Source organism: Apis dorsata, unplaced genomic scaffold, assembly GCF_000469605.1.
Source record: "Apis dorsata unplaced genomic scaffold, Apis dorsata 1.3 scaffold_247, whole genome shotgun sequence".
Taxonomy (NCBI): Eukaryota; Metazoa; Arthropoda; class Insecta; order Hymenoptera; family Apidae; genus Apis; species Apis dorsata.
Window position 1 is genome coordinate 552,503 of NW_006263526.1, and position 10,437 is coordinate 562,939.

Consider the following 10,437-nt stretch of genomic DNA (forward strand, 5'->3'; position numbering starts at 1 on the left):
TTCTGTGAATAAAAGTAATTTTTTTCGTCATTTTTTTTATTATTTACAAAATTTTTTTTAATATTCAATATATTTTTCATAATTTTTTTTTCAAAAAATTTAAGAAAGAAAATTGAATGCAAATTGATAAATATTAAAGTTATTTTATTTTTATGATAAATATTTCAAGTATATTTCACTTTATATTTCAAGTATTTTTTCACTGGTGAAATAGCCAATGTTGTAAAATATTGACAAGAATATTATATATATTTATATATATTTATATATAATATTTTATATATATTTTGTTCATGAATATTGTATGCTTAGTTTTCAATATTTTCGAAATAAATTTTTAAGTTACTAGCATATTAAAAAAGCAAATTATGATTAACTTCTGAAACATGTTCAAAATATTCTGGCACAATAATAAAAAAATATGTAACAAGAAAATATGAAACTGAAATCAAACGTTTCGAAACAGTCCAGTCTTTCATTATCTCTACAAACAGAACTAAATTTCTATTTTATTTATCATTCTTTAACGATCACAATTTTCTGCTCATTTTTTCACAATAAGTTTAATTTAATAAACAAATTGAACGAATTGAACAAGATTAAACTAAAACGAACGATCGAAGAATAAGTAATTTTGAAGAAATTTTGGACTATCCACGATCTGACTTTTATCTCTCATAATAGTCTGGACAATAAAATAAAATTAATCATTGATAATAGCAAGTGCAATAATATGTCTATGTCCCATGAATAAAATATTCAAATTTATCTTAAACTATCTCATTAATGGTTGCTACTTCGCGAATTATTTTCGTATATAGTGATTGATGTTTTCTGTAGATGAAATAGCACACTACTTATTTAAAATATCCTGTACATAACATTCGCCAAAGATTTTTTTCGTACTAATATTGGACGAAGAAGTGATCAACATGAAGAAAGAATTAAACAACTTTTGGAATAAGGAATATCCATACGTAGTCGCTTTAGAAATTTTTCCATTATTATCTTCGATATACGTTATCATTATAGAAAATATCTACAATCAATCTATGTTCGAGCTCTTTACAATGACGATATTTCCAATTTCGAAACATCAGTGTTACATATCATGTTAAATAAAAATGCTGAAATACCTGACTTATCGTTCATGTTCCACGTGATAAATGATAAAATTAGTGAAGTCGATTTAGAAGGTGGAATTTTTTTCAATAGAGATACTAAATCGAAAATCTAATATAAATATAAATTTTTCAAGATAAAGACTAATCTCTGCATAGAAAGCGTGTTGATAGTCTATTTTTAAATCCAATGGTTATTTAAGAAACGTGTGAATGATTTATTTCGAAGAATAAATGAGTATGGGTTTAGAGAGCATGATCTGACGAAATTTTCGTTGCAGAATTATTCGAAGGTATAGAACAAGAATTTAGAGATTATAAATCAAAACGAAAATCATTTATTGAAACACAAAAGAATGATAGTAATATTTTTCATTGTTCGCGTTTTTATTATTTTTATATTTGTAAGTGAATTAATTGTTGGAAAAATATGGAAGAAGAAATAAGTCTGAAATTAATACAATGTTTTATCGCTTTATTGTGGCATAAAAGAATAATTGATTAAATTTTCAAATAGAACAAATATTTACAAAATATTTGCAAAAAATTGTTCAACGTATTTTGTGTAATAATGATTGCAATAATTGCACAACCATAATGTATCGTTATTATACAATCACATATTTGAAAAATAGATTATTTTTTTACATATTACGTGATGTTATGTTGTGTTCGATCATTATATTCAGTTTAAACATAAAATATTCAATAAATTAGAAAATGATACATGATTCAAGGAAAAAATTCAGAAATGTGAACAATTGAACTATGTCAACTTAACTCAACTATTCCCCTAACTATCAACCTCTGTTATGCGTTATCAATAAATTGAGGCCTTATTGAAAGATTATGGTATTATGTAATCGTGTCTATAACATTCTGATGCAGTGACATAATTCCATTCCTTCAATTAAAGATTGATATGATTTTCGAATTAAAAATTCTAATTCAATGGAATTTTAAATAAAAAAAATTTCGAATTTTTAAATTTACAAGATGAATATTAATTGAAATTGAATCTTTCGAAATATTAAACAAGTTATCAAAGAATAACCATCGCATAGAAAATTTATGATTTACTATGAGCTCATTCCGCTTTAGTGCATTCGTATCATCAAAAAATGCTATCAATGAGCAGATTCTGTGTAGCATGACCTTTGGGCAAGTAGAATACATAATCTCGACGAGGAACATGCGTTTAACTAATAGTCTTTTATAAAACAAGTTTCAATTTGCTTACCGTCTAGAAATCAACGTGAAATGAAACTTGAACGATACCTAGGAATCAAATTCGTTATATCGAATGATAAGCAGCAAATTATCTACAATTATGTACTCTCATTCAGATATTGATATAATTTTTTCATTTTTATATTTCATTTCTATATTTTATATCTGAAATAAAATAATAAAAATTTTACTTGATAAAGTTTATTTGATTCGATAATCTTTTTATCAATAAATTAAATGTTGAAAATTAAACGATTTATTAAGATGATATTTTCTTGTTACAAATCAAATAGGAAATAAACTAGAATGATGAAAATTAATAATCGCGTTTCATTTTCCCTAGGACATTTCAATTATTTAATCATGATTCAGGGACACGAGATATGATAGGAAACAGTTGATATGTGATTCATTCAAAATTTATTTGTTAATATACATATATTTAACTAATATGTATTTTTTGTTTTGAATAAATTTTTTTGCATATTACTGTATATATTCTGTATATTTTTTCATATTTGAATTTTTAATATAAATGCAAATACTTTGACAATCTGCTTATGAAATATTTACATTATTAATTTGCGTAATTTTTTTATCGAAGATTCAATGAAATGTGGAATTTTTTTAAATTATACGTTCTCTCTATCCGTTTATAAATTTTTTTATTCATCAAAGACTTTTTCTTAATATATAAAGAGAAAAATAATAATAAATAAAGAATATAGGACAAAATTATTCGTATTCAAAAAATAAAAATTTTTAACACTGTTCTCAATCTTAAAAAAAATTTGCAATATTATATAAATATTAAAAAAAAAATCTATATTTAAGTTAAGTTTTAAACTATCTGTCATAATATTTTCATATTCAAACTCGATAGACAATCAATAATAATAATAATTATCTTTTTTATCTATTTTTCACGAAAAATTTAATTTTTGAGTTATTATCTGATTTTTCAAAATTTCGAATTATAAAATTAGCAAGTATTTATAAGTATTTATAAAAAAAAAAAATGATTCTCGTGTGGTTTATCTCTAATATTAAAACCTTAATTATTAATTGTAAAATATCTTGATAATAAATAAAATCTTCTAAAAATTAGTTTATAAAGAAAAATTTCTACAAGATATCAAATAATATTTATCGACGACAATTTAATCAGACACTTCTTTTTCCGTTTCCGTTGGCACACAAAGAATTTTTATCGAGGTACGAATGTTCCTATTTACGATGAATGTAGTACTAGAAGTTGGATATCATACAATTGTCAATCAGATTAACTGACTGATAACAAGCTATCACGTGCGTATCATTATCATCCATGTGCGGCACGTGCATCGTACATATTTTTGCTCGTGTTATTGTTTGCGATCGTCGTTGATCCCGTGCGTAGAATACCGTGATCAAACAATGTATCCGATTTTTTAGATGAAAGACGAAGAAATAAAATATTGATGAACGCGATATTTTCTTGTGAAATTAAATAAAGATGTTTAAATTAAAAGATGCTTAGTTTACATTACATTAAATTTATTAAAATATGAAATTGATATATTTTTCAAGATGTCATTTAATTGAAAAAAAAAATTATTTAAAGATCATTACTTTTATTGATTTTTATATTGTTGTTCACTACAATTTTATACAATTCATTACAATTTAGCAAATAATATTTTTTTCTATACAGATAATTTTGAACAAGGATATAAAGATTAGATTTAAAATGGATTAAAGAAAATTATCATTTTTTTCATTTTGAAATACTAATTTGTAATATAAAACTAAGGAAAAAAATGTAATCGATAATAAAAATTAAAAAGATCAAATGATATGTTTAAAAATTAAAATTTCAATAATGCCCTTGAACCATTTAATTTTTCCAATTTGTTATCTTTGTACTAAATCTGGAAGATTAGAGAAAAGATTTTTACAATATTAGAAAATTTTGATATTTTTCGTCTCCTTCACTGTAACGAAAAGGTTATCATTATTATTTTTTTATTTTTTATCATCTGAACTCATCTCAACGAATTTATTCTATTCATATTCTAATTTTCTTCTTGTCATTGAGTTATCTTCTACGCAGAATTTTAAGATTGAAATAATACTGCTTAATTTAAAATTCTATTAAGGATAAAGATAAATATATTGCACTTGAAAATTAATGATCTACTATGAAACACGCAAAATTTCTAATGTGTAAGTACAAAGTCGTTTTTCATTGCGACAAGATAAGAGCAATGATTGAAAACGAGAACATCGATAGCAGTTTGCATGGATGGAAAATTTCTGAGATGTTACAGTGGAAGAAAAAGAATCGTATTCGTAAATATAGAAATTGAGATTTTCGTAATTCTTCACAATGTTAAAATATAAATTTATTATTCAAGAAGATTTGAGTCGTCTCTTTCTTCTTCGTTTCTTCAAAAAAATTACATTTTAATTGAGCTTGATATCAAGTTAAGTCTAGGATTCATAAATTTTCTTTAATTTTTTACAAACAGTATGATTTATTTCTTTAACATTTTAACAAACAAAGAACGTGATTTACCTCTTTAATATTTTAACAAACGTGGTTTATGTTTTTAACATTTTAATAAAGTCTACTTGTTTTAAAAAAATAAGATTCTGAAATTTTAAGTTTTTGAAGTTAATTTAATTTTAAATTTTATTTTTTACTTAATTTAAAGAACTGTGAGAATAAGCTAACCAATTTCAGGGAGAAATTCAAGGGAGAATTATTTTTTCTCTTAAAAAACTTGTTTATTAAAAATATTAGAAAAAGAAATATGAATCGAAAATTTATCAAGTTTATCGTTCTATTTATCCGGTTTTGTTCAATGATTTGCACGTGCGATCGATGAATAGACTTGTTCATATTTGTTTGCACTGATATCACGAACAATGATAGCGACAAAAGCGGTCAAGAAACTTTCCATTAGAAATATCGATTTAGAGAGAATAATTTGTTTTTATCAAGTTATAATCATAATTAGAATGATTGGATATTATTAAGCTAGAAATAAAAATAATAAAATTGTTTAATAAATAGTAAATATCATAATTATGAATGTGTGATTTTAAGTGATAGACGCTAATTTCATCAAAGGATTATTAAAAATTGACCTGATTGAAACATCTATCAGTTCAGTAACTTTCACTGAATTCTAAACTACAGTGTTTAAATTAATTTTCTGAAACATTAATCGATCTAAATTTTCGATTGAATAAATTTACGAAATAAAGATTTATAAAATCTTAAATATCTTTTAATAATTTATCGAGAAAAAATGACTGAATTTTAAATTTATTTGATTATTAATTTATTTATCATTGTTACATATTTATCTTTGTTTGAGAATGTTTGGGTTATGTAAACTTTGTCTTCAACAATTTTTTCCATTGCAAACTCGTAAAATCAAATAGACTTTATTTGTTTTGTGTGTTTTCGATAAGTAATCTATAATCAATATAATAAATATTGTATCATTGTGTAACAAATTTTTCTAAGTTCTAAAATATTGGTATAGACAAACTTTTATTTTATTTTATTTCATAATTTAAAAAAAATATCTGACTGAGTTATCATTAAAAGAGAATTTCCATAAAGAAAAATAATCTCAAATTTTTAAAACAAATTAGCTTAATATTTTAAAATTAAAGAAGAATATGACTTTAAAATATAATTAAGAAAAAATTTATTTTAATAATAGATAACCTTAATATAATAATATTATAATCTTTTAATTGTAAACATATTAATTCATTTTTCCTTTGAGATTATATAAACTATATTTGATAAATTTAATCTGCTAAACTTACATATTAATCATACAATATTTATAAATAATAGCTATAACTTGAGAAACTTGAGAAACATGTTTAAATATACATATTGAGAATTTTAGCTATGCTAAATAACATTGCCAGTATTTATTTATATAGAGTAAAGCTCATTAAGTAAGAATTAATTTAGATTTTTAAAAATTTAGAAATTTTACAATATAAATTTTACAAATTTCAAGAATACCCAAGAAAGAATCTTCTTTCATGAATGGAATTTCAAAAATTAGCAAAAATTTGAAAATACTAAAACAGCTAAGAAAATTTTACAAAAAAATTCGTGTTTTTTTTTAATGCTATTTTTATTTTAGGTAAATTATTGTTATTGTTATTATTGTTATCATTATCATGTAAAAAAAGAAAAAAATATAGCTATGTGAAGTCTATAGTTCAAAATAATAATTATTAATCAAGAATGAATATCAAATTTTTTTATTGTAATATTATGAAGAGTAATATTTACAATATAATTGCAATTGAATAATTAAAAAAAAAAAGATGATGAATTTGATTGAATTCATAATTTATGTGTGAAAATTTCATTTAAAATTTTGATTAAAATAATTTGGATTAATTTTATGTAATATAATACGCTATTATTGTAATTATGTATAACTACTTATACGATATGATATCGATAATATAATAATAATAAAAGTGACAAATTACAATACGATAATAATAGCAAGCAATTTCGAGAATTCTTATTTATACGTAATTAATAGATATAGTTTCATAGTAACGATAAATAAACTACGTTGTTTAGTACTATTATTTGCAATGTGACCAAAATATATTTTACATTTCTTTTTCATGTCAGAAAAGAGACTCTATTTTGACCTTTTTGTTATCGCAAGTGTTTAAAATTATATCATTGTTTCAAACGTTGAGAAAGTTCTAATATTGTTACACTTTTATTTTAAACCGCGATGACAACTGTTTATTAATTTTAATTTATATTCTAGACACTGTTCTAACATGTTTGTTTACTTTAATCGTTCTACCTTTACTTTCCAATGTTTTCTTTTTAACCGTTTTAAAAAACAATAACAAAAAATCACTACAAATCACTTTGGAAGAATTTCACGAAAAATTAACAATCTTACGCACAATCTTATATCCAGACTTTTTCTTAAATCATTTGCTTTCCAAACATTTCCACTTCAGCGAAACGTAGCCATTAAAAATACGAATTACCAAAAAATGTTGAATGTTGTTATTTCTTTTCGTTTATTACTTTCTTGTTTATCCAATAATGTTTCGCAGCTACAGCACGTGAGGAGGAGCGTTAAAAATACTTGATAATCGAAAGAAGAAAAAGAAAAAGGAAAAAAATATCTCAATTGATTAAGATCTTCGATGCGTACGCGTGCCACGAGATTGTCGACTGCCATGATAAAATGGCGGGGTGAGAGAGGCAAGAAGATGAGTGCGCGCGCATTATTATCCCCACCAGTCCGGCCGAAAATTAGCAACGCACTATATATGACGTCACCGGACTAGGTCGCGGCACTCAGCTGACAACTGCATTCGGAAGAACCGTGACACTGCGATTACCTCGAGTGTTCAGGTACGGCTGATTCTGTTCCTCTCATTTTAGCAAACGTTTAATGATAACTTCAGGATCTCTAACGCGTTTTCTTCTCTTTTCTATTAATTGTTGTTGTTTCATTCTTGTTATTATTCTTATTTTTAAGCTACAATTGGGCAACTTGTCAAACTTGTTTGTTTTCTATTGTTCTTATAGATGTATATTGATTCTTTGAGGATTTTTATATAATATAAAATATAATATAAGAATATACAAAAATAAGAAGCTTTATACATTATTACATAAATTACATAAATTTTTTAATTTTTATTTATTTATTTTTTCATATATTATTTATTTATTCTATTTCCTTTTTATTTTATAAGGATATATTATATCCATACATTGATTTCTGTAAATTTCTTGAATTAATTACTTGAATTTGTAAGATATTATAAGAATTTTATAAATTGTTATAAATCGATTATTATCAACTATTATTTTTATTAAGATTTTCAATAAAAATTTTGAAATTTTGTATTTGTATAAATAAGACATGAAATATAATATTGGATCATAATGTATAATGATATAATAATAAAATATCAGAATATTATTTTATTAAAAGATTCCATTATTAAAAGATGATGACTTACTAATAAATTAATAAATTTTTTTTTACCAGAATATTTTATCTCTGTATATAATAAATAATAAATATTTTACATACTATTAAAAATTATTGAAACGTTTGAAAATAATTATAATAAATATTTCTTAATTCTAATGTAATATTTAATTCATACATATATTACTTTGATTATTATTTTTATCATAATCTGATTTGATTATGTGTATAACAAAATCGAGTTTATATATGATATTATGATATAGATGTCTTGCTATAAATGCATATGGTATTAATAATTTTCTTCTATATTTAAAAGGCTCTTTTTCCCTTTTCATAAATTGATTGTGCTGAAAAAAACATTGAAAGGAATAATATAAAAAAGATTAATATTAATATTATTTTGTTAATTATTTATAATTTATTTAATAGTAAAGAAAAGATATCGGATAATTCATATTACTGCTCTTGAATAAATATTTATTCAAAAGTAATATAAAAGAAATTATAAAATTAATAACATATTTTGCAAATGTTTTAAAAAATTATTAAAAATTTTACTTTTGATGTCGAAAAAATTTAATTACATATTATTGACAATTCATATTATGTTTGACAATTAAAATTGGATGCAAATGCATATGCAGGAATATCGCTACGAAATAAAATAATAATCATCTTAGATTTTCTATCTTCAAGAAATTTATAATGTCCCTTTCAATACATACCCCTTTCATGCCATTTCTCCCCTATATAATGAAATACTTTGACAAGTCCATTTTAAAAATTACCATGCTGCAAAAATTAGAAAATGTGACATATTTTTCCTCCATAATCTTCAAATATGATGAATCATTAAATGTTATCACGTTTTCTTAGGGTTTAATCAAGAATTCTATTAAATCATTATCAAACATGGCCGAATCATTGGAACAGATGCCGAAATCAGAGACAATCCGACTTCGAGACCGATATATTGGGTAAATATTGGATTAATTCTGCGTTCTTACTTGATGTTGTATTATCACGTTATCATTCCATGAAAACGATCGTTTTACAGACAAGCATGTAAACTGTTTTATAAATCGAATCCCTTGAAAATCGTCCGAGCTGAAGGACAATACATGTACGATGAAAAAGGATATCGTTATTTAGATTGCATTAATAATGTTGCTCATGGTAAGAAAAAAAATTTTAATCAATAATCACTTGATATATTTTATTTACAAAACAAATTCTTTTATGAATTTCGTCTTATTTCTTTTTATTTTAAAAACTTATAAATTTATATGGAAAAGTTATATTCAAAATTTTAGAAATCATTAAAAAAGTTATCAAGAAAAAATATTTTTATTAAAAATTTTATCGATAAGACAAAAATTCAAAATTCTAACAATTTAATTAATTAGCATTTATTAAAAGAAAATTATTAAATTATATATTTTTTTTACCTTTTTTAATTACTAATGAATAATTAAATTTATAGTGGGTCACTGTCATCCAATGGTAGTGCGTGCAGGCCAGGAACAAATGGCTCTTCTCTCTACGAACAGTCGCTTTTTGCACGATGATTTAGTTATTTGTGCTCGTCGATTGACTTCACTTCTTCCAGAACCATTATCTGTATGTTTCCTGGTGAATTCAGGTAGCGAGGCTAATGATCTGGCACTTCGTCTTGCTCAAACTTACACCAATAACAAGGATATGATCGTTCTTGATCAGTAAGTCATTACGTTAAAAATAATCAATAGACTGTTTATGCACTATTCATATTTTAATGGTTATAATATTCCACACTGATTCTATAAAATTCTTCTATAAAATTATTAATATTATAATAAATGCATTTTTTTATTTTCACTATCTTATAAATTTTTGTTAGAAACAATAGTTTTCAAAATATACGTGTATATGAAATGTATTTTACATATACGATATGTAAAAACATAAGTATATTCTGTTTATAAAGAAAATAAATAGAATTTAGTACCGGTGGCGCCATCTCGCGTTTGGATGCAGGAAGCTCGAACTAGTTAGTAGGAATACAGAATATGCAAGGAGGTATTCGTGCGACAAGG

General features: G+C 23.6%; 1 protein-coding gene across 1 annotated transcript in view; it reads left to right on the forward strand.

Annotated features, from left to right (window-relative positions):
* Positions 1 to 7,717: 7,717 nt before the first annotated feature.
* LOC102672982 (alanine--glyoxylate aminotransferase 2-like) overlaps positions 7,718 to 10,437 on the forward strand; it is a 7,801-nt gene continuing 5,081 nt past the window's right edge. Inside the window, exons 1-4 of the mRNA XM_006615975.2 lie at positions 7,718 to 7,770; positions 9,239 to 9,339; positions 9,420 to 9,538; positions 9,846 to 10,080. Of these exons, the coding sequence (XP_006616038.1) occupies positions 9,275 to 9,339; positions 9,420 to 9,538; positions 9,846 to 10,080 (419 nt within the window). The 5' untranslated portion in view covers positions 7,718 to 7,770; positions 9,239 to 9,274. The remainder of the gene's footprint in view (positions 7,771 to 9,238; positions 9,340 to 9,419; positions 9,539 to 9,845; positions 10,081 to 10,437) is intronic.